This window comes from Mugil cephalus, chromosome 18 (assembly GCF_022458985.1).
Source record: "Mugil cephalus isolate CIBA_MC_2020 chromosome 18, CIBA_Mcephalus_1.1, whole genome shotgun sequence".
NCBI classification, from domain to species: domain Eukaryota; kingdom Metazoa; phylum Chordata; class Actinopteri; order Mugiliformes; family Mugilidae; genus Mugil; species Mugil cephalus.
In genome coordinates, this window is record NC_061787.1 from 9,952,526 (window position 1) to 9,978,364 (window position 25,839).

General features: G+C 42.2%; 1 protein-coding gene across 7 annotated transcripts in view; it reads right to left on the reverse strand.

Annotated features, from left to right (window-relative positions):
* asap1b (ArfGAP with SH3 domain, ankyrin repeat and PH domain 1b) overlaps nucleotides 1–25,185 on the reverse strand; it is a 57,429-nt gene extending 32,244 nt beyond the window's left edge. For 5 of the 7 annotated variants that reach the window (XM_047567930.1, XM_047567926.1, XM_047567929.1 and 2 more), the window contains exons 1-3: nucleotides 24,405–25,185; nucleotides 5,529–5,601; nucleotides 1,025–1,170 (exon numbers count right to left, since the gene is read on the reverse strand). In XM_047567930.1, coding sequence (XP_047423886.1) covers nucleotides 1,025–1,170; nucleotides 5,529–5,601; nucleotides 24,405–24,530 — 345 coding nt within the window. In that variant the 5' untranslated portion in view covers nucleotides 24,531–25,185. The remainder of the gene's footprint in view (nucleotides 1–1,024; nucleotides 1,171–5,528; nucleotides 5,602–24,404) is intronic. The other 2 variants (XM_047567931.1, XM_047567927.1) reach the window with 1 other exon arrangement.
* Between the last annotated feature and the right edge of the window lie 654 nt (nucleotides 25,186–25,839).

Sequence of the window (25,839 nt, forward strand, 5' to 3'; positions counted from 1 at the left end):
GAAACAAGCAGTGATAACAGAAAGATGAGGTTCTGTTGATGAGGTTTATACGTCACGTGCAGGATTAACACTAGCAGCTAGCAGTGCAATGAGCTGGTTAGCTCGGTCGTAAGTAGCACTAAAACTGTATAATTCCTAAAATTTACAGTATATTTACAAATGATGATCAGTGGTTGGTAAAAGGGGCCAGAGCAGGTGTATTGGACATTGTAGATATGGTGGTAGTATATATGTTGAGCTTTTTCAGCATTACACAACACGTGCCATCAGAATTTAAGATGAAAACACATGTAGAACATCCAGGGCGACTATTCATCAATAGTCATTTGTAGCACATGCACACAGCAGCCGCCCTCAGGGCGCAGCTATTGAAACTCACTCGATGAAATGCTCAGAACAAAAGTGAGACAAAAGGAGAGATAACTTCACTTCTCTCTCTGCGATACGGCAGGTAGCGCTGACAGGTGAGGGATTTAACAAGGTTCGTGCATGGGCACACGCAGGCATACACACAGTCGTCCCTGGCGCTGCCAAGTGTATTTATGGAGTCTAATCTCGCCGTCAGCCACACAGGAAGAGGCAGACAAGAGAGAGGCCTGGCTCTTCTTCCAACAACAATCGCTCACAGAGGATTCAAACAGGACACATTATTCAACAGAAACGTCAGGGGGAAATCCACGGCTGGCAGATAAGGAAAAAAAAATACAGGGTATAGCCACGGACAGCTATACCGTCCCTGGATGGCTTTCGCTGTGTAGGCAAATTTTCAAACAGCTTTGTCCAGGTTTAGAGATTGCTGAACACGTAGGCTGGAACTTCCTCCTCTGACTTCAGCTGTCCACTAACCTCTGCTTTACTACATAAATGAATTCAGCCTTTAATCTTGTTCTCAACCTTAAACCCAAATCCTAAACCACTTAAGAGTGAAGACGGGAATAACAAGACAACATTCTCCCCGTGAGGACGAGACCACCCATGAGGGCGAGCGGACATGCTCTCTAAGCTGTAGGCACGGTGGACTCACCAGGTTCTTCAGGAGGGCGGACAGCTCCTTGGTGAGGGAGGAGAACTTGACGAAAGCCGTCCCCAGGTCGGGGTTGTCCCGGCTGATGAAGTTGCTGCCGAACTTGTCCAGGGCCTGGGCGTAGTTTTCTTCATTCTGGACGTGGTCTGTGTGTGAGCAGAGGCCAAACCAGTGGTCAGTTCATTCTGGTTAATGGTTAACACGATTAGCTCGACGTGTCAAGGCCTGGACTGATCCGATAAGATATATGAACATGTAGACATATAGACATATGCAAAGTGGCGTCCAATCTGCTGGAAATATAAACAGACGTTGTACTTCAGCAGTGCTTCCAACCAGAGACAAACAGTTGGATCAAGTGTTTACATGGTGGTTAATATTTTCTCATTGAACACATTATTAATCATTAAACACCCTACACATTTAAATTCCTTTAAACACACATTAACACGTATCCAACATATTTTAGTAATGGGATACATTCAATGATACAGGAGCTGTCTCAACGGCACACGGTTTCACGCAGAGCGCTGCACTAGCCGACACCTGTTGATCTAAGCTTTCGGTACGCAGTAGGCCCCGCCCCAATCACTGCTGAGCCAATCAGGAGGCCGCATATTACACGGTGACTCTTGTCAGGTTCCCCGTAATTGGCCGAGAGCCTGTTCAGGTTCCCCAGGTGAAATCCCAGACGTATGGTGCAGTATTAGCAGAAGAGAAGCTAACAGCGCTGCTAGCTCCCATCATATGTCAATAATACACTAGTTAAGTATGTTTATGTCAGGTACGTTTACAGCAGTTGCCTGGCCACCCTACTGTTGCACATGTTTGAAGTAAAAAATAATCATATTTGACCTGTGTATTATTTGAATAGCTTAATATTGAATGCAAAATTATGATAATAATGTATATAACTTGAATATCCAAAAAATAAGGTTCTAAAGATGAATAAGCATTTCTGAGGATTTATTCTGGTGTTTTATCTTACTGGGTACTTTCACCTCATGTTCTGTGCAGCTTTATATTTATCAGAGTAAACTTACTAAAAAGGTAGAGTCTGCCTTTGAAATTCAAGGTCTAGTGGAGAAGAATGAGGCCCTATGTGCTAGTGTTCGTCATGACGAGACGAAGACGCCGCCGCAGAAGATTACAATACCTCCGCAGCTCCGTCAAGTTGAGATGTAAAAGGGAAAGGGATTTTATACACCAAATATGAGTCAACTTTGTATGAAAACGGCAGGTTCAAAAGTCTGGGGGAGTTCGAAAGAAGGGAAATTATCCGACTCAGACTGGTGTCTGTTGAAGCCGCACTCTAGGTAATACTTGCACTGAATACAACATTTATCTCCATGTCATTTCATTTATTTTTCTGAGAATAATAACCACTTGTACTAAAAGGCAAACTGTGAACTTATAATAATAATGATTAATTCATTGATTTTCTGTAACTGTTTGTCCTCTGGAGGGTAATGGGGGGGGGTTGGAGCCTATCCAAGCTGTGATTGGGCGAGAGGCGGGGTACACCCTGGAGAGATCATAAAAATAATAATAATAATGTTAATAATAATTATTTATATTGTACTGATCCCACCTGGGGAAAAATTTTCTCCGTACTGGACCCATCCATTTCTTCACATATTTTTCCGACAGTTTCAGATAAAAGAAGGAGGGAAAGGGGGCTGCGTATAAAGAAAATCTTTCTATGAATTCTTTTTTCCCCGAACGGTAACGGAGACACAAACCTGGAACAAACACATTTGTTCTAGTCATGTTCACAATAACACAGATGTGGCAGAAAAACTCAACAAAGGAAAGTTCCTTCATCATAAATGCAGCAATAAAAAAAAAACAAAAAAAACCACACGTGATCTCGGCCCGTGATTTCTGACCAGCTCTGTCCCGGAGAGACTTTGTGTTTTATAAGCTCTGACAATGGCGAGAAATCTTTATTTACAGTTTATGTCAGAATAACATGATGCGTGGTTCTCTGAGCGCGCTAAACTCGGCGGGAGATGTCGGTCAAACGGCCCCGTCCGTCTGTCCTTGTCATTAAGCTGGAGGTGGAGGGGGAAGGTGTTTAGACTGCTGCCAAATCTGGAGTGGAGATGGAGGTCAGGTGAGACGAGAACCCTGCGGAGTTTGTTCCTGGAGCAGCCATTTTGAACTTTCCTCATTCTGGAAACTTAAATACAGTCCAAGCAAGGTTGTAGCTACCACAGAGGACATTTAATCTGTAGTTCCTGCCTTAAATGTAATATGATTCTGATTTCTGTGTATCAGAGTTGTACTAAATAATAATTCCAGTTCATTTCAATCGTGGCTCTTTAGATCATTCTCTGTTAAAAATTTGCGCAAAGCAGCATAATTGGGTGAAAAAATTAAAGCACGGTCAGCTTTGCAAAACACGAAGTCTAATTTTGGATGAAGACAAAAAATAGCCACTATAAACGCCCATTTTTTAACTGTACTATGCATTTCCTTAACCCTTAATTCCTTAATCAAGCTACATCTTCAATTGTGCAAAGCAGTTTGTTTCCTACTGCTGCTGCTGCTCGAAGGTGCGTCTCTTTCTCTTTTTAGTTTTTGCAAGACTAATGAAAACAAGAAAGAGCCGTAGTTAGCCGTTGCAAGGACTAGTAGCGATGTGGTGACAAGAGACAGCAGAATAAACATGAAGTCATGACCAGCAATGGCCATCACAACAACTGGTATCCAGCTTTTTCCTGAATTCTGAATGTTACCCATGATTCATAGCGGAAGCTGGTTTTGCCACGTTTCCATGGTTTCCAGATGTCGACATTGTGGTAAATGCCGGCTTTTAGCTGTGGATAGCACAGGAATGGGCAAAATCGGAGGTAGATACATGATATGGATGTGGGTATAATTCTGCGACAGTGCCTCATTCATCATTCATCACGGACTGCTTAGATGACTTGAAGCTACGCTAGCATGTTAGCTACGCCGACATTGTGCAGTACAATATTTGCCTCTGAGATGCAGTGGACCAGAAGCAGAAAGTATACATAAAATGTCAATAGTAAATGTAGTACAACTGTCATTTTCCATATTAATGTCCATCCATTTGGGTGAATTTTTACACTTACACAGTTTATCCGAGATAAACGTCAACACAGTAAATCATTTTAAGGGGAATTCTCCACATCAGGATGCAGTTCTGTCGGATGTTTACCCCTGGAGTGGTAAGAGCAAACATACACTCTCCATTTAGGATATTTTAGCTTTAAAGCCACAAGTCACGCTAGCTTTCGTTCCTCGACGCTCGGCCTGGAGCGCACCACAGTGAATTTCGTGCTAGGAACCACTGTTATTAAGGTGTAGGAGAGGTTTCCTTGCGATAAATGTTTGCCGATCAACTGTATCAACCGGTTTCACTGGTCACCACATTAATTGTGTCATCTCAAAGTTAAGATTAGTTCAGATTGGTACCTACTTAATGTTTTAGCCTCCAAATTTGAGAACCCTGATGGGGCGTCCTCATTGACTTTGCAAACACAGACAGAGATGTATAACAGCTGCCTTCATCCATAGACTAGTAATATTTAACATTTGATGTGGCAACCAGATCCTCAAATGTCCATTAGTGATCAATGGTCACCACCAAACCCATGGATGATGAGGTAAACCCTTTTTATGTGGGCGGCCTTGCAGGATTAAAAGCTGCACACCTTCAACTCCACAATAATATTATGTGGTGTGTGAGCAACTACTTGTACGTAGCTTGAAATCTGATTACTGTTTCTCAAGGATGACCACTCAGTCCCAATGATTTAATTAAAACAATGTGAGTTTGTTTTGCTGCACTGTAAACAGATAACCCCGTTGCTAGCTGCATTTCTGAAACTTCAGCCTTTTTTAAAGTCCTGGATCCTTAGTCTTGTGCGCCCCAGGATGAACCAACATCCCTCTCTTGTTTCTATTTTGAGATCACATAAAGTGTTTGTCTCACTTTAACTAGATGCTATGTGCAGCCAAGGAAACTGACACCAGTGATTAGCAGCTGACTTATTAAACAGCAGACTATCGTTTTTTTTTTGTCCTTCTAGAAACTATCGCAGTTTCTCATCCCAGACAGCCACAATGAGACTAAAGGTACCATTTTCTGTGGAGAACAAACTGACTCTTTTTCTGGGACAAACATCCTGAAACTGTCAATTTAAAGGGAGGAAGGCGCTCTCAAAAGAATTCTGTGGAAAATTACTGAGGATCCATGTCACAGCAACGAGCAAAACAAACTCAGGTGTTGGATTCTGGGACAGCCTGGACACACAAAACACCATCTGTTCCACAAGAGGCAGTGTTCCAGACAAAAAGAAAAAACAATCCTCATCTTTATTAGAGATATATTTAAGAAATCCCAGGCTTTCCACTGGGGCTTTTTTTATTTTTTTATTTAATTTTTTTTTGGAAAGCGCTGGGAAAGTGTCCCCATACGCGAGCCAAAAACACAATCAGAGGTGATAAATTTAGAAACAAGCTGTCTCACCTTGCCCTGAATTGTAGATGGCCTTCACTGACTTCTTCACCTTCTGCAGGGAGGTTCGGTCCTGGTCCAACGCCTGAAAAAAAAGAAAGAAAAAGGAATCTTTTAAAATATCCATTAAACATTGACAACAAAAGACGGCAAATATATTTAAACACCTGCGTTATTGGCAGAGCAAACCTGAAGAGAATAGAGGATAAGATCAACTAATATTTGTTTTGTAATTCAAAGCATGCGTGCTCCATAAAGTGCTTGACCTGAATGTGGCATTAATAATTATTTCAACACTATAAACTGATGGAGTCTTGGTGTTCTCTAACAGGACAAATAAATAGTTTGCACAATTTTATCACGTCCAGGCTCGTTATTATTATACATTTTTCACAATGAAACGCTAGAAAAATAAACACCAGCCACCGACCCATTGTTTCAGAGGATTATTTGTCTCACTTGCTTGCAGTTTCAGAGATTTACTCCGAGAGTTTAGCAGCAGAAGCACCACTAGAGTAGAAATAATGAATGAATAAAACAAACAAACAGACGCTATCAATCGCGGCACCCGTGGTTATCCTACGGTGGTTACTACTACATACGTTTCAAAGAACACTACAAAAGCTATTCCAGGCTAATGTGTCCAAGCGTGACCCTTGAACCGATTTACCCATCAACCCCCTTAAAATACGGCACCACATGAGGAAAATTCATCATCATAAACATCAACCGCACGCAAGAAAAACTCATCATGTGGCTCAGTTCATTCCCTGCCAGAGAAAATAACAACTACATCTGAAGTTACACCTCATAACTCACGTATCCTCTCGACGAAAACGTCTACTCTCTCACCTCCAAACTAACTGAACGCTATCCCAAATTAAACAGATTTAGATGACCTTTTAAATTTAATAGCGTTTTCATTGTCAGCATGTTTTGTTAAAGCCTCCTGGGTTTGTCTTTCATCCAGGCGCTTCTTTCTTCTTAATGCCTTATCAATTTTTTCTTCCTTTAAACACTGTCCAAGGTTTTTTTTTTTTCATTTCATCCCAGGTCATATTTCCATTTCTTTATGTATTTAAATGAAAACACTATAAAAAAAAAAAAAACTATTACAGAATGTGAGGGGAAAATTCTTTGGAAACCTTATTTAAAATGTAGTCCAAAGCACTATGTTGAGACTGAATAATACTTCTACCTGCCAATGATGATACCTCTGAAAAATAGGTCTTCAACAGGAGGTCCGTGACCCCTAGGGGGTCCACAGAGGTGCTGCAGGGGGGTTACAAAATCTTTGGTTGATTGGACATTTTTTATATAGTTTCCCAGTTTTGCCCTACACATTTAAATTTCGTTAAATACACATAAACATGAATCCAACATATTTTAGTAAAGGGAAACATTCAGCGATTCAGGAGCTGTCTCAACAGCGCACAGTTACACATAGAGTGCTGCACCTGTCAATCTAAGGCTCCTGTACATAGTAGGCCCCGCCCCTATCGCTGCTGAGCCAATCACAAAGCCACATATTACACACTGACTCTGACAGGTTCCCCGCAATTGGCCATGAGTCTGTGCAGTCGCCAGGTGAAATCCCAGACGTATGCTGCAGTATTAGCAGAAGAGAAGCTAACAGTGCAGTTAGCTCGTATGATCGCTGTTTTGTTTTCTTTATATGTCAATTATACAACAGTTTAATATGTTTATGTCTACAGCAGCTGCCGGGTCACCCTACTGTTGCACATGTAAGAAAAAAAATATATTTGACCTGTGTATTATTTGAAGTTTATTTGATTTTAATATAGAACACACATAGTACGTATAGTTCGCTATTTATTCTCTCCATCAGTTCTGGGGTCCTCGCTGAAGACCCCTGGTCGAAAACTTAACCAAACCCAAACCCAAGGATGTGCAACTTATTTTCTACATTTGCCACTTTAATCAGTGGCAACCATTCAAATTACTCAGATTAAAATTTCTGTGAGCTTTTCTTCTAATGCCAAAGTTGCAGTTTTCAGAGTTTATGTGAAACATTATTAGTCACCCTTTGTTTACAATCTCACTAAAGTCACGCATAAGAATTTGTCCTTGAGCCAAATACCAATAAAACTGTCTCCAAGAAGAACAATGACTTCACATCCAATAAACACAGTGAACAGTGATCGATGTCCCTAACCCCGTCTCTCCAAAATATGTTTAATCCACTGATAAGGCCTTGGAGTATCCTCACAAAGCAGCATCGCTATTATATTATATTTGGCAGTCAGTGTATTTCCCTGATGGCTATCTATAAAGACGTTTCATTAAAATGAAAAGCAGATGTTTATTTGACGGGAGAATGCAGGACTTTAGTGCATCAGTTACAACAAAGCTGAGGTCAAACATTTTATCCGCGGCGACGCTGCAAAACAACAGCATGAAAATCACCTGTCACACTGCACGCCATCTGTCCATGTGACATCTATTAGCGGTTAATTTACTGCAGGACAAGCCGAGATGATCGGAGGACTTGGTATGCTCAGGAAAAGCGAACACAACAGCAATACACATTTACATTACCTGACTATGCTAAATGAATAAAAACCAGTACTGGTGGTTTTCAGGATAACGTAATGTGACATTAGAAATATTTTACATTTTAACGACAGAGAATTAAACCATAATTCTGCCACTTTTGCTCACATGAGATTATAAACATGAGCAAAATCACCATTACGTCAAGGTCAGTCAGTTAAAAGCAGAGGCACGCACCCAACAATGGACCAATTAAACTTCATAACATAATTAAGCCATCTTTTTGCATCCCTTGGACAGTTTTACATGGCTCTTCCCCAATTATGACAGCAGTAGTTTGCCGCCACAGGGCCTGTCCTGCCAGGGCCAGGCCCTTTGATCCCTCTGCACATGGGAACAGACTCGGCTGCCACATACCTCCTCATGCTGCCTCATTACTTAGCCCCACGTCTGTTTGGTCGCACTGTGGCCCAAACAGGCTCGGGGCAAAATGAAAATATAATGGTGGCCCTCATCTTTAGTACGATGTCTGTGTATGATATTATCCTGAAAATTACTATGATGAAAATCTTCAAACAGACCAAAAACATACATAAATGATGCCTCCTACTCAACTGAGTGGTTAATATGTAACCTCAGTTCTATGATGATATGAGCCGGTCGTAGGCCCGTCGCTCCGGGCTTGAAATAGTTGGCAACGTAGAATATGTTGTTGAAAATACCATTGAGACAATTAGCTGGGACACAGGACACAGGTTTCTGTATGCGACTGGGCAATGTAGTGGTGGATTTCTTCCCACCAGACAAACCCATTAAAGCCCATGCAGGGTTTGCAAATTAGCTTAGCACAAAAATTAAGAAAGATGTTGCTATTTAAGTAAATCATAGGTCTTCAACAGGGGACCCGCGACCCCTAGGGGGGCCGCAGAGGTACTGCAGAGGGGTTGTAAAATCTTTGGTTGATTAGACATTTTTATATATTTATATATATTTTTTTTATTTTCCCACACAAATTTAAACTTCTTTAGATACATATCAACATGAATCCAACATATTTTAGTAATGGGATGAACTTTCAGTCGACACTTTATATGGCACTAGGTGGAGTTTAGTATAAAACACAAATAGTAGGTGGGGGGGTCCCTACTTATCTCTCCATCAGATAGGGCATCCTTGGCCTGAAAAATGTTGAAGACCCCTGAACTAAATCATATTTGTCATTTAGTTGGTTGAGAGTTGCATCGGATATGTTGTTCAACTCTCAGCAAGAAAGCCAACAAAGAGGCATAGTCCTGCTACTTCCTGTTGACATCATGGGACCTTTTTTATTTTAGGAAATAATGTGTATGGCAGTAGTGAGAGAATAATTATTTCCGCTGGAATTGTGCCATGAATTAATAAATAATTAAATTTAAATAAAAATAAAAATATTCCATTAAATAAAACAAAACAAAATCAACATTAACCACCCTAGGTATTTAGTCTGAAATATGGTCCCAATACATTTTCCAAAAAGTTAAACCACTGCTTTTAAATTAAATACTCAAAACGTCCTTTAAAAGCGAACCACCACCCAAAAATGTGACACTGCAGTAATATCTATCACTACCCCATTTATAATTATAACGGTGTACGCTGAAATGTGGATTTGAGCTTGGTTAACGACTTTCAAAATTAATGCTTAATGACGTCTACAAGCTAAAAGGGAATCATTCATTTTCATGACCATGATTTCATCTAAGTGGTTAGACGTGCTGTGTTATACTGCGACAGATTAGGGCCCCACAGCAGCTGACACATTCACTAGCAAGCCGTGTTTCCTCTAAAAGTGCCTGTCGCCAGACAACACCCTCGTCTCTCAGTAGATCTGTGATTATTCAGAGGTTGTAGAGCTGTGTGCTGATTAGGATGAGGAGCACAAAAAAAGAGGCTGAACAGGCAGATTGACCTTTGTGGTGCTCATGTTGAGAGCAGCTGGCAACGCCACCCAAGGGTCGCCCGTAATCCACTCCGGCCTCCGTTCTCAATTAGATATTCAGCCTATTCAAATTCACCTTTTCTTTCATTTAAATTTTCTGTCAAAGATATCTGATTTAGTGGCGGCTTAGTTTAGATAATAATACCGAGAGCATTCATCTGAAAGCCACATGAATAGAATATCTTCACATTGGTTGCCTCTTTTTCAGTTTCAAATCTGACTGATGTAACTTGGAGAGATGGTTTTTCTGTATGAAATCTGTTTTCTATCTACGCCTTAGGGTAAAAAAAAAAAAAAAAGAAAAAAAAGGAGAAGAAAGAAATCAATGAAATAGCATTTTCTTGGCACGCAGTCTTTGCAAACCCTTGGCAACAGGCAAGAATGCATCCGAACTCCTCTCTCCAAAAGGCCGAAAACTATTGAATATAGTCAAAGGATTGTTTTTCTCTGCCAGCCACCAATGGCAAGCTCCCACTCAACCCGAGGCGGGGGGGACGACGACTAGCAAGTGTGAGAATGCCAAAACATCTGTGGGCACTCGCCCCTCCACCCGAAGAGCAAGAGATTTCTTTAATTTAACATTTAACAAAAAAAAAAAAAAAAAAAAAGGAAAATTAAGCAAACTATGAGTCATTTCAGAGAGACAGTGTGTCATTTATCTATCTTCCTCCAAGAACCGTTTGTGCTGTGAGAGTCAACATGTGTGTGTCAGAGTGTTCGTAATGGGAAGCCTGACAGACACGGAGTCAAAGAGGTCAAGGGCCGACTTAAGGGAGGTGAAGGGCGGCAGTCGAGCATCGGTGCCTCAGCGAGGGCAGATTTTTATAAACAGCAGGAGAACATGGGTCAAAAATGAACGCCCCTTTAAAGTTCCTTAAGCGTCTAAAACTAAAAATGAGGAAGCACAAAACATGTTCCTGAAAAGTATAAAGTATCAATATTTGAAAAGATTTTACACATGTGCTATAAAAAAAAATATAAAAGACACCTGATTATTTTGTCTGTAAAATAATTAGTGACAAATTTCTGCTTTTGTTTGTTAAAAATTCTGAAGGCAAAACAAAGGCAAATTTACTAAAAAAAAAAATAGACTAATGGCAAACGTATTGCAGTCGTTCTAATCGCTGTAGCACTTTTAATGTTTAATGTTCATATTTTTAAGCTGGAAGAACAGATTTTTTGTAAATGCTCCTCAAAAAACTGACTTTAACGAGCAACCAATTGTGAAAACTGTCGTCAGTGGACTTGTTACTCAATAACTGCTTATTCTAAATGTAATGGTGCCTAAATGTGTTGTGTTTAACATGGATGTGATGAAGTGATTAAATAACTAAATGACTATTTATATGGAGGAAGGGAGTTCGGGAAGAACGCAACGCAATGTGAACTGAAATGTTATAAGCCAGTGAAGATGCTACTTTGAACACAAAAAATGTCTATCAATGATTGTTAACTGTCGTCCTACTTTTAAAACAAAAGGACTAAACACCCCTAAACTCTGACCCGGGAGCCCAAAGGGGTTAATGGGGCCGACTTCCTGGTTCCCAAACGCAACAAAAACACACACAGTCATGCCCAGGAGGTCAGAAACCAGTGTCTGGAGTGACTGAGCATGACTGACTGGAGGCTGTCTAAGCTTCACACTTCCTGCCCAAGGTCTTATCCTCCCTCAGCAGCCCTGCCGCTTCCCCTGCAGCCGTCCTTTGACAGGAAGCAGGAAGCGTCCAGGCTTGTCAGTGTCCTGTCCCGGGTCTGCAGCACTGCGTCTAATGACACTAACGGCTCTCCGCTGACAGCTGAGGGATAAAAACACTTTCTGGCTGTTTGGCAAAGTTTACTCCTCATCTGCTCGTCCAGCCTAAACTCTTTGATCCTCTTCGCCTCCGTGACATTTGGCATCGGACTGGCCGGCGGGCGGACGGGCGGGCGGGCAGGCGGGCAGGCGGGCGGGCAGGCGGGCGGCTTTGCGGTTGCTAAGGAGATGTGATCTGGCCGTCTCACGCGTCAGCTCAACATTCTTCACCGTGGAGACTGCGGGAAGCTGCTCTGACTAACCGACCAGCGCTCTCTGTTTGTCAGCAGCTCTCCCGGACTTAGCGGTTTTGCCACTGTGGCAAAAATTTGCCTTCACCCCGCAAAGAGTGGACACCAAACCTCTCAGAACTGCTAAAATGCAAATGATTTCCGAGAAAGAAGAAAACAGGAAAGGGCACAATTATCAAAGGACTTCACCCAGAGTTCAGACACAGGCCTGAAAAACATCTGCAGGGGCAGGGACAGTGACAGCCCACATCATCTTTATGTTTTACTTGTGTTTCACGCTCCACAGATACAGTTTCATTTCATTTTTCGGCTGTGATCACACAAAGCCCACTCTACGAATACACAGGAAAAACAAAAAGGTGTTTACGTTGATGTGTGAAGCCATATAAAAGATAAGTCTCGGTCGAGTCTATGTGGCATGACTCAAGCAGGAAGGGTGGGGAGCGTTTTCATTGGCAGGAAGCAAATGCACATCCCTTTCTCTGGGCCTGCAGCCGGCGAGTCCTTCAGCTCTCCAAGTGGAATGGGAAAAATGAGAGAATGTAACATTTCCAAAAGCAGCTGAGGTCAGACGACCTATTTCTCACAGACAGAGAGAGGGAGAGAAAGCAGTCGACTGCCAGCGGTTTTGGTTTTGGTTAAGAGGTGTAGACCACATGACAAAGCGTGTCGGATGTTGCAAATGGATTCAGATTAGACTACATCTTTTTCATAGGTTTGAAGTTAATGGGGATGTCAAACATTGATCAGAATTGAACGGACCTGCTGCTTCCTGCCACTTGCCTCGCAGCTTTAAAAAAAAAAAACGCTGGGCGCGTTATATCACAGAACCTCTGATTTAGCGCTAAATCCAGGCGCCATTTTGCCGTTAACAACGTTAACAACAAGATCCCGAAGTCTTTCGAGCCTTCTCCGTCTTCCATTACGTTGATTTCCTTTCAGCGACTCATCGACGCATGCTTGCGAGCCACTTCAGTCATTGCCGCCTCCATTAGCACTTGAATGCCCCACCGAGGAAGTCCAAACCGCAATGAAATTTCAGCCGGTCCCGCTCTTGAACGCATCGTCGCGCTCCTCCCACAAAGAAGAAAGCGGCCTCTGTCTTGAATTAGCGACGTTAAGAAGAAAAATTAAAGAGCCGTAAAGTGAAATGGAAACAATAGACGTTTGAAACTTTTGGAAAGCTTCAGGCAATTCTTTGCGGCGACATAAACGTGAACAGCATGTTGTTTATGGGCCACAGCATTCGCAACGAGCAGTGCACTCCTCTTAATGTGATTTTTATGCTGTTAAAATTAAATAACGAGCCGGGATCTTGAACGAATCTTGACCTGCTAATGCTGCTGGTCACTCAGAGAGGCTGATGTTACTCCATTATATTGCATCTGGCTGTACGATCAAAGAGAGACCGAGCTGTGCGCTTTTCTGTGCAGAGTTTGTTGAGGCAACATGAACATAAAGCAAACTTCCTGAGCGGCGCCTTTTTTACTGCAAATATCCACAAGTGCAAAGTTTGCATGGTCACCGGCCACGTAGAGATGCGTGCCACTGCTGAAAAGTCAGGCTTTGCATGCAGCAGTATTAGAATATAGTACATTCACACATCTCTCTCGCTATGCTCCCTCACACTCAGCCGAGTGATGTGCGTGTTTTCACAATCACGCCCACGCACTGCTGCATGCGAGTGCACTCATCCAACATCAAACAGGCATCATACCTTTATTTGTATTGTGCTTGGCAGTCAGGAAGTCATCATTCACGTGAAGCAGCTGCTGGATTATTGCGCTGACAGCCTTCACTGTCACCCTCCAATTAAGCGAAAACATCCAGCTGATGGTTAATACATTGACAGCCACCGTGCTCTTTGTGATGCAATCTCAAAGCCAGCAGAGCAGAGAGCTTGTTTGTTTCCGGACAAATCTGAACCACAAGAGTGACAAAACCACTTTCTGTTCACGGCTGCTCTAAGCTGCCAATTGTTCTACGGCTTTTGACATCTTTAGACAATTGTTGCTGTTATATATCATTTGGTCAACAAATGTCCAAGATTACATCTAGTTTTATTTCAAAATCTAGTGCCAGCCTCTCAAAATTGCAGCTAATGTAGTGGTTGCAGTTCCTTGAATGGCCACTTGAGGCTGACTCTAAAAGTGACTCAGTCACCATAGACCTCCATGTTGGAAATGTCCAAGTTTACAGCAGAAATAAACATGATTACAGCCTGGTTCTGGTCTCCATAGTTCATTGCTGCATTCATGACTTAACCATTTATATTATATCATGGCTTAAATCTATCCACAAGTAAGATTGTGGTTACTTTGAGTTCACCAGGAGTTGGAATAAGAGCACAGCCAAGATGGCGACGGCCTAAGCCTCCAAACGAAGCTTCGTAACGGCTCTTTAGGAAAACTATGTTTGACGTCACAGAGGGATAGTCCATCTTTGTTATTGTCCGAAAGCCAAACACACGCGGTTTACCATTAGAAAAAAGACAAAAGTATGTCCACGTATGTCACAGTGGTTTTATGACATTGCCTAAACAATAGTTTCTTTGGATTAAGTGACTTATGAACAGACAAGTGGGTGTTCAGAAACTATTAAGACACAAATAACGCTGCATTCACTGCCTCTTTCACATTATCATGAGGATTTTTTGTAAACTTTTCAGTAGTAAAGATAAAGGAAGGTTTCCTCCCCACAAGCCTTAAAAATGTGACATGTGTCACCCGAGCTAAAAAGTGATGATGATGCACAAGATGAAAAAAAAAACAGAGTATTTTTATTGACTTGTTAGTGATGTTATTGGCACAGATTCTTTGATAAACTGCTTTTCCTCAATGGACGTTTGTAGAAATGTCCCTTTTTCCAGCAAGTTTAAATTTCATTAACTATGATAGTTTAACATATTTTGATTGTGTGTCAGTTAAATCCATGTTTAAATGGTTTAGCTAATTAAATATGGCCCAAAAAATAAGGCATGATTTACTTTAGTGCCTTAGTACTAATGAGTAGAGGTGAAACTCTATAACAGAAGATTCTGTAAAGTAAAAAACTTGTCTTCTGTACAACAGCAGTGTGTCGGTCAATCAAAGAAAAACTACAATAAACTACTTCAAGCTTTTTATCTCTAATCTCTGACTTATCATTGATCAGCTGATAAGCCTGCCAGAGCTACTTCCTACCAACCAGCCTCCCTCGTTGTAAATCTTCAGGGCATACAGCCAAAAACACGAGCCCCTTTGACAAACACACACTGTTAGAAGTAACATTATTCTTCTAGCCGCTGAGTAACGCTCCTACACAACACACTGAGTCACGAGTCCTTGGCCAAAGTCGCAGGCGCCGACTCTGCAGAGCACTTTACGGCATTCCTTGAAGTTTTTCTGCAGAAGGGTCTCAAATTTCACACTTTATGGGACTCTGCCGGCTGGGAGACCAGCTATTCCAAAACCACAGGTGCATCCACTCCCAAAAGCCATTTGGATGTTCAGACGCAGCAACTGGACATGCAGACGAGCCGGAATAAGCCTCTACTGTGATGACCAGCAAAAGCTCCAACTCAATGCATGTTTCCACTCTGATTTTTTTTGACAATTTCTGAGTCTGCGGCTTCGACAGCTGCCCTCTCATAGCGGAAAAGGAAGCGTTGTAATGCTAACTTTAATTGGCATCAAGGAAAGAGATAAACAACTTGTCTTAAAGGACCAGCTACGTATTTCCTGCAGGCTTGAATGACCTCAGCAAGCACATCTTGGTTGTTCTGAGAAAGGTAGCTTTCAAAGTGGACACTGAAAGTCTTTATCAATGGCAGCAGCTATACGCACACAACTACACACTACTACACACAATACAGGGTCAGCGTCAAAGCTCACAGACAGCGACGCGCTGTTTACCCCTGAGGCCACAACAAGACGGCCAGCCGTCACAGGACAATGGCTCCTGGCCGGTCCTTGAGAACAACAATGTTACCACTGATGTAATCCTCAAAGAAGAAAAATGGAAAGCCAGAGGATGAGGAGGAGGAGGAGGAGGAGGAGGAGGAGGAGGAGGAGGATGAAGAGAATCTGTGGGTGCTTTGTTATTGCTAGAACACAGGCTCAAAGAAAAAAATGGAGAAAAGCAACAGAAGGGCGATTAAATAATAAGTGCATCTGTGTATCACAGCTGCATAAAAGGAGTATTATTAAGTTAAATATTGGTGGTAAAAGTGTTTCAGTCTAAATAAGGTTGTAGGTTGAATGGCTGTACCAAATTCCATAAGAATTCATCCAACATTTGTTTTGATATTTCACTGTGGCTCAAAGCAGTGCCAAATGCTAACGAAAAATCTATGTGTAGAAGAAAAACACTTCATGCTAAAATAAAAATAGCCCTCGGAATACGTAGTCAAAGCCTTGACAGTGGAAATAACATTTATTGTAAAGTCAATAACCTCCTTGACCCTGCCATGCTTCACTATATCCAAATGTATCCGCACCTAGTTAGCTCCAGTGACGGCATGCTGTGATCCCTCAGAGATTAAAATGGCCGTCGATGGAGCAGAGGGGGGGACGTCATCCATCCGTGTGAAGAGGGGTGCAGACAGATGTGAACACTGACCCACTCTTCCCCGTCTAAATCTGGGGGAATAGCGGGGGATCAGAGTGCCAGAGCGGGGTCTGGTCCGCGGCTAATCCGCTGCCAGCTAATAGCCCTTGATGATATACGCAGTGCAGCTGTGGCAGGAAGGTAGGCCAACAGCTGTGGCCCACAGACCGATTATCAGATTTCAGCACAAACAAGCAACACAACACAGTCTCGCCTTCCCGCTGTGGGGCAAATTAAAAAAATGTCTGGAAGGTTCATAGAAGTAGATTTAAAAGAACATTACAATTTTTCAATGCTCTTTTCATCACTGAATTGTTGCATCGGGGAACAGACTCTCCATACACATAAACACTATTGTACAGGAAGCAGTTATTGGTGGATACTGGTGTTAGTCTTCACGGTGTAATGTGGGTGTGTGACACCATTTAGTTAAAGTCAATACAGAAATGACATCACTGTAAGTTTTATTAAATTTAATAGCATCAACGTCAATTAAGAAGAACTACAGCGTGTGTGTGAATCTAGTTTCATGTGTTAGCAAACTGCTACACAAACATAAAAACAACAACCTGAGAGTAATTTCCACTAATTGGAGTCAAACACTTGGCTAGAAATAAAATTAGAAATATTATTTCCAATTTGGAATATATTTTCCTGTTTGCTGTAATTTACAACTAAAACGAAACATTGGACTGTGTTCTAGCTAAGCTAGCATGCCTCAACTCAGCTAAATCAAGCGTGCTAGCTAGAAGTTTAGCTTACACCAGCTACTAGCTCTTTGCTAACACATAATAACAGCAAATAATATAACATCTAGAATCTTTCAAAAGTTAAATTGTCCCCAAACTCATTACAATTTTTGGTATGACAGCTTCACGGGAATAATTTGAGATAAGGAACTACTCAAGGTGAGAATTTTTCAGAAGGAAAGCATTATATGCTTGGTGCTGCTTTCATTATTCCCAATGTCTTTATACTTTCATTATCTTTGCATTTCCTTCATTAAGTTGCCTTGTTATAAACGTAACTGTTAGCAGTGTCCATAGCTTCTGGGTGACAGCACTAACACACATTAACTATTTGCAAGCACATAGAAATGGCCAATAACAAAGCGTTTAGGTTATTTTCAAAAGCCAAATCAAGTTATTAAGAAATAACACTGCTTATTCAACAGTGAATACATCCAAACTGAGACTGAGAATCTTGGGAAGGTCCACTTTTTTTTTTTTTTATAGTGCAGTTGATCTGGAACAAGATGTGGGCAACATCGCCAAGGGACAAAAAATGCTCCCATTCTCTCACACTGTATGATTCACTGGGTTTGGTGGCACGAGGGTAAGATGATGAATAAAAAGCCATAACTTCATTAATAATGGAATCTGACACAGCTGTGCTCCTCAAATGTAGCAGAGAGTAGCCTTAAATAGCCAGCACTCGGTTTTGTTATGCAAAGCCAAGTATGATAAAAACTTGCCTCGTCGTTTTGAATTATTCACCATCTTTGCCTCGCTGCTGGTGGGGGACTACTAAAACATATCAAACCAAACAAACCAAAGAAACATAAATAAATAAACGTATCTCTTAAGTGTCAAATCCTCAAAACCAAAAAAAAAAAAAAAAAAATGACAAAATCCCCAACAAGCGAAACCCATCAGAAGTGGCAAAGAACTGAAAACGAAACTTCCTTTCAGCAAAAATCCCTGTTTATCACACATGACTTCTGGGTAGTTTCCAAATGTGCAACGGTCAATAAAAGATGCCAACTGAAGGCTAAATGACCAAACACATGAGAAGAAAGCTGGAATTATGCGTTATCTGTGCAGCCATTGTTGAGGCTCGCTCCCTGCTGGTGGACTGGATGCTACATGTGACGGGGCTGAAGCCTCACATGACAGCGTGTCATTGAGGGTATGCCTTCAGGTGCCGCTGGCTGTATGCTCTACTCCCTTGCTCTGCTTCTGAACCCAACAAATAATGTTGATTCATTTAAAAGGTACCCTACGGACATTTTACTGTAAAAGCGGCTTCGCAATTTACTTGCAGCAATTTTTTACAAACCGATGTGTGAATCCAGGAGGCTACAGTTGTTGTTGAAAGCATTTGCTTTCTTCATATTGACGAGCTGTTACTGAAGGAGGGCCGTTGCCTATTGATTACTCTGTTTTTCTTTCTTGCGAAGAAACATTCCTGACCTTCTGACGCAACAAGGCTTTTAGTGAGTTCTGATACCTCAGGCAGCTTTTCTACTTGGAGTTCTTTCGAAAGGAGAAATTCATCCCCCTCTCGTTCTATGACACATGTGTGAGGGTATATTTTAGACCGTGATTATTATCTTGATTCGTGAGATCGCACTTTTGTTTCCAGATCTGTTGAATCGTCCACTGACCTGCTAACTGTAGGGTTTGGTTGCAAGCTTTCAGAGCTTCTCAAATTATTGATTGTTTTGGTTCCTCTTTGGGACTCTCGTACTACCTCATATTGTGTGTTGAGTCTGAGTAGTTGAAGACAAATTACCATAGAATGAGTAGTAGCAAAACAACAACAACAACAAAAAATCGTGGCATATGAGAACAAAGCAGTTACCTAATCCACGTTTACACGAAAACCATTTTTGGGTCAAACCACATAAGTCTTGTAAGTTTAGGCCGACGTCATGATCGATCCGGATTTTTCGGTGATTGGAACCACACCTTTTTGTATCCAGGTCCCAGGGTGAAAAGGACAATTACGGACTCTTTCATTTTTATTCATGTGGACAGTGATATGAACCCCAACCCCCTCTAGCCCTCGACGTCTCATAGCAACAACATCAGTGGCGGACTACAGATATTGACCCTTGTTTGGCGGCTAGGGCGATATATACACTGTTACTTCTGTACTTCTGAGTATTGTAGCAGAAACAACGACATGTATAGGCCTGGGGTATGTACTACACCGTGTCTACAACTAGATCGGAAAAATTCTCGAAACGACGCCAAGGAAAACCAGAAAAAGATTGTTTTCCTACGTGACCCTAGTTGATCTAATCTGAACTTTGATGTAACGCAACGAAAGAGTCTGATACAGCTGACTGACATACGACGCAAACAGAGACCTCCACAACCGTTTAACGCAAGGAAACATCGTCCGCGACTTTGGTTCCTACCACCAGTTACCTTGGCGACATCCATCCAACCATCGGCAACACATCGCAACTGTCAACATCCAAGCAGTGGCCAATGAACAGAGTGTGGCTATTGATGTCTATAAACAGATTCAGTCTTCTTCTCCTGCCTTTTTCCGTACTGTCTCTTAATGCTGCAGCAGGTCATTAAAAGACTTGAGACTATTTTATCTACGACTGGTTCTAAAATTTAATTAATCAACCAATTAATCACAGACAGTAGTCAACACCCTAACTTGATATACAACTGTTTGATGAGAAAGTTCACACGACAGTTAGATTAATCTCTTACATTACCTGGTTTGGCATTTGCTGCTTTCTGTTAAAGTTAATGAACACTATTAACACATTTTAAACACCATTTTCCTTGGTAATTTATAAGCTAAATGATTAACAAGGGGAAATATCACTGTTGGTGAATGAAGGACTGGACACGACTGATGACTGAAACCATATTTTCTTGGGTTTTTACACGGTCTTCTACACCAAACTGCACAGAATTGACTGAATATGACACTGATGTCTATGAACAATGTCACAGGCATAATTTTAGAAGTCTTTTTGGCTTTGCTCATCTATTTCCTGAGGTTTTGCTATCTTTTATGACACCTCACTACAAAGCTAAGATAAGATAAAAATAAGACTATGTTGACCACCAATGGGGGAATTCAAACGCTACAGCAGCACAACCACCCACTGTCATAGAGGAACCTTTAAAAGTACCACCACTTCATACAAAATGACATTCTGTAAATAAACACTGGCGCTGTTAGAAGAATGTTGGGAATGTTAAATATGCTCATGGTAAAAATAAATAGGAAAAAATATGGGGCTTCCACACTGGATGACGACTTCAAGCAATTACTTTCATTCCAATATAAATACTCAGTGGTTTGGAATAAACCCCCTCAGTTTTTTTTTTTTTTTTTTTTTTTTTTTATATACCGGAGCATCAGCCTGTCACGCTTAAAATGCTTCAACTCAAAAGGAAGTTATATAAAAGTAAAAAATATAAAAGGCCCATTAGGTCAAGGCCAGCCAAGCTTGAATGGAGCAACTATGAAAAGTCAACATTTTTTCTGGTCCAGCCCATGTGATGTGGTGCTCAAAGGAATGCCAATGCAATGAGGGTTTCCCTTGTATCGCTGCCGCGGCTCTCTGTGGTTTAGGAAAGCAAACCCAGTGACGCAAAGTGCCATCTGTGGGGCAGAGGGAGAGACAATGCATGCGCCCTCGGGGGAATAGCAAGTGCCTGCTGCTAATATTAACTCACATGAGGGAGAGTCGTCTTTGAGCAATAACCCGTCGCATTTTTTCTATACGCAAATGTCAGATTTGCCGTTCTCCGCGGCTGAATAAACCAACAACACAATCTGCTTAGTTGGCTGCTTAGTTACTGTGCTTGATCTTCTTTGGATTTAGGGAGGGAGGGATTCAGTTAAACTTAACATATTACATGGTGCAGTTTGAGGGGAACAAATTAAAGAAAGGATGTTCACATTGATTGCAAAGATGCGTCTCACAATCGTTTTAACTGATTAACTGAAAATGTAATGTGGGCAAACAAACTAGAACTTGGTTTTCTGTGTTCTTACTAATCAATCGGTGGACCTATTTAACCTGGATCTGCAGCTATTTTGAATAATTGATCATTTGGGGAAAAAAAGGATAGATTGTATGGCTTTTTAATGCGGTATAAAAGTGGAAATGTTTCAGAGTTGGGACTATAGACTGGACAAAACAATATATTTGAACATGTTGCTAGGTCTTGGGGAACTGGTCCTTTATTGGCCCTCTGATTGGTGTGCTGTCCACCAATCAGAGGGCTCCTAACCTTTGTCACTTCCCGTGTTACTGTTGCTGGGACAAACAGTAAAACAGGTTTATATAGGGAAATGTTGAAATCTTCACTTGGAGACTTAAGAGTTAGCATTAAAACGGTGATTCCTGAAAAGCATGAAAAACACAGTCGAGAAAAACTGAAACTGAACATGAAAATAAAAGACTGATAATCGTTTCTCCAATGTTGCCTAAAAGCACACACATTTGGTTGTTAAAGTTAGCTGCGTCGCCTCCATGTTCAGTCAACACCACCTACAGACTTTCTGGTTTTCGCTATAGGAGTGGACCCTCGATTGAGCAACACAGGAAGTCGGGACAAAGTGTAGAAGCCTTGTGATAGGTGGTCAGCAGACCAATCAGAAGGGTCATTTTTCGTTTTCAACTGAGAAACTCATATGCAGCGGTTGGTTCCGGCTTTTATCGACGACAAAAATCAATACTGAAAATGAGTAAAGAAACAGCTGTGGGGGTGGATCTCCAGCCTCTGAAAACTTCAACCGCAAGAAAATCCACACGCAGCTTGTCATCCAAGTGCTTTCTGGGAAACGCAGTGCAAACAACAACACGGTAATAACTGCTTTGCGCCAAACGATGACAGCAAAATAAAAGCCAGACACATCGGCCCGGTTTCCGGTCTGCCACCCACACTCCCACCGAATACACACATTGTCCCTCATCTCCTGCGCCTCGAAGCCGCCAAGACAGTGAACCAGAGGGGTTATTTTTACGCTTTATCTCTCCATCTCCCTGCCCATTGTTTTCGCCTCTGATCCGAGTGTAAACAGCAAAACATCTTTAAGTGTTCTGGGGCGGGGGCCAGTGAGTCATAAATACTTTCGTGTCATTACGATCAATAATTGTAGCGCGGGAATGAATTAAGGGGATATGACTCTTTCCTGTCCTTTTTTTTTTTCTTCTGCACCCGCCAGATGACTCAGTGGAAGCACGTAGAGAATGACAACTCTCCTGCGGGGTCAACTCTCCCCCTCGGGTTACAGCATTAAATATTTACACCGTACCTTTGCATAATTTACCTCGTCAACATATCAAAGGAAATGAGTCGGGAAGAAGAAGAAGAAGAATTAGGAGAAGTAGTGAACGCTTTAAGTTTGAGAAAAGAGCTCAGCAGAAAACTGGGACATGTTAAACAAACTCCTCTCCGGGCGAAGGCAATTTACATCTCTGCTGCGGCTCTAATCTGTGTATGATGCAAGTCGAGCCTCTCCGTGTCTATGCAGGGATCAAACGGAGCGTCTAATATTATAAAACAGACGCTAATCTAAGTGTATCCACGGCTTTAGGCTGGCTGTCTGCTCCTCGCAGCCCGATGGGTGTATCCCACTCCCGAGCGCAGAAAAAGGCGCATCTTGCCTTTGTTTAAACCTTGCGTTGCTCGCTCTCCGGTGCCAGTATAATGGTCTTCCTTGTCATGTGATCTCTGCAAAAAAATTCCAGAGCGGCTACTGAAGCCCAGCGCACATGGCGGCCCTCTCTCTCTCTCTCTAACAGATGTTTTTCGTTTGTGCTGCTGCAGTCTCTCGCGGAGGCACGGAGCCAGAGAGGTGATTCATGATGCGAGCCTTTTCCTTGTTACAGTCAGCAGACTGAATGTGCGCTCCAGGTTGAGGATAAACACGGCCCTGGCTCTGTTTTGGTGGATTTTCTATTGTTACAATATAATAAACTTGCAGAGGTGATGGATAGCGCACGCACTGGGTGTTTTAGTATCTGCTGAAGGGAGGACCGGGCCTGTTTTTCCTCCTTTAAACAAACCATCTCTGGTTACAATCTGGCCCGTTTTAATGTTGACATGTGATGTGTGCAGCTATTTAACTAAACAAACTCAATTTAGTCGCCCCCCGAAGCAAAAACGAATGGAGGGTTCCCGCTTTACCTGAGGCAACGCGCTAAATGCTGATATGTCCGCAGCCACAGTTGAAGGTGGGAAATGAGGTCACATTCATGGACAAGAGCGAAGGTGTGCAGCGACCCCTTGGTTCGATGCTCCACTTAATCGTGGCAGGAAGGATGCTAGGTGGGTGGGGGAGGTGGGGAACGCTTCACGACCCACCTGACTGACCCGATTACCCTCTTCCTGCGAGATCAAGGGTGACACAGCATCGAGTAGGCATGCTTCTCAGCAGTGCTTCCTCCCCAACGAGGCCTGCGCCGGAGTTAAATCCGACTGCTGGTGACTAGAAGAGCCTCTTTCTGTCTGTGTCACACAGCCACAGCCTGGCAGCATGCTCTGAAGCCCCGAGTTATGTAATAGTGAACACAGAGAGCTGCAGGCCTGAGTGCACATCCATCTATTCCCTGAGCTCTTCCAGCAAAGCCATCCACCCCCTCTACTCGTATTATTATTATTATTATTATTACTACTATATCTGGATGCCTCATCCATGAGGATAACACAATGTGAGTGTACGTGGCTCTGCATCACCTGTCTGCATGATGTCTATGCACTGGAATAGGTTTGCAAAAAAAAAAAAAAAGGCAACAGGTGTAATTATTTTGTTTTCTGAGCGCATGATGTGCAACATAATGATCTGTCAGGGGTTTGAACTGCTTGCAAATAGATTAAATTGTGCATGCATTCGTTGAGCAAATTCATATTTAGGTTATTTTTTATTAAATAATGGCAATGCTAAATGGCTAAATGTGCGGTCGGGCAGTTTTTATCCTCAATTATCCACCCCGTGCATCCATCCCTGCATCCATCCATCCATCCATCCATCGCAGGCTGACACCGTGGCCTTACCTCCTCCAGCACATTCACGGTGTTCCTGCAGCTCTGCAGTCGGGTGGTGAAGCTGGACGTCGTCGGGGAATTGTAATCCTCTGTCGTCTCCGAGAGAAACTCGGACACCGATATTTGATCCGGCATCCTTTAACGGGAGGAGAAAAAAAGCCCACGGTGGTGGGGGGGAGGAGGTTGACGATGAATGTTCAGAAAGACAAAACCATGTAAGAGTTAAAAATAGAAAGAAAGCGGAGGGAGTCCGGTGCGAGGCGAGTGGAAGGAGATTTTTTTTTCTTCCTTGCAAAAACAGTAAAATAAAAACAACAAAACAAAACAAACAAACAAACAAAAAAAACTATGGAGATGATTAAGACGCGTCTTCTCCGGTGACTTCTCAAATGACTTCGTTGATCCCCAGGGGCCACGTTAGGAGGGAATTAACTATATTTCTGCAGGACGTTTCCCCCTCGGCGTGCGTGTCTTTTCCTTCGGATGCTGCCCTAAAAGCGACACATTCATAAATAGTGTCACTCTGCGTCTGACTAAACCTCGGAGGAAAAGCCACCGTGAAGAATAGCGGATGCCCTCATTATGCTGCTCTACAGATGTGCAATAAGCCGCTCGTCGTCAAAACTGCCCACCGCCGCCAGGCTCCGGTTCAAATTTAGCATAGTCCACGGTCCGCCGAGGTGGTCTGGGACTGCAGCGGGGTTTTGGTCCTCTCGTCTTCGGCCGTAGTTTGCGGGTTTTGAAGCTAAACGCTGCCGCAGACACATTCACTGCCGCTCTCTCCTGCTCGGAGCCGCTCACAGGGGGAGTCAAGCTGGAGGCAGGAGAGGAGGCGGCGTCCGGTCGAGAGTTTCAACATAAACCTCCGGAGCATCTTCAATTAAATTGGAGGTGAGATAAGATAAGCTCTCAAAACACAAGGTGCATAGTTATACATAGTACAATGCACACTGAAATTTATTTTTTTCCCCTGCAGCCAGTAGTAAAAAAGTAATATATTAAAAACAGTAATAATTAGCACACAAGGTTAAAATAAAATACATAAAAATAAAATAAACTAAAAAATTATAAGTTGTAAACTTGAAATGTAATCTTAAAAAGGGGGTAGCTCATATATACCTGCATTTACAATATTTTATTTTTATTATTATCGATAGTAATAGTACATTATTGCAATAAAAATACATTGCAAGCAATAAAAACATGAAGAAAACGAAAAAAATATATATTACAATGCAGTGGATCAGAGTGAAAAGTGATTTTGAATGGGTAAGATGCACTAATGCACTGGTGCTTGAGTCCATTTAAGACTCAGAGTTGACCTTTAACTGGACGTGGAGACAGAAACTCTCCTCCAGCCTCTCAGTCTTGTCCTCAGACAGCGGAAACTCTGGCCAGAAGGCAGCACGGAGAAGAGGGAGCGTGCCAGGATCTTCTTGGCCCT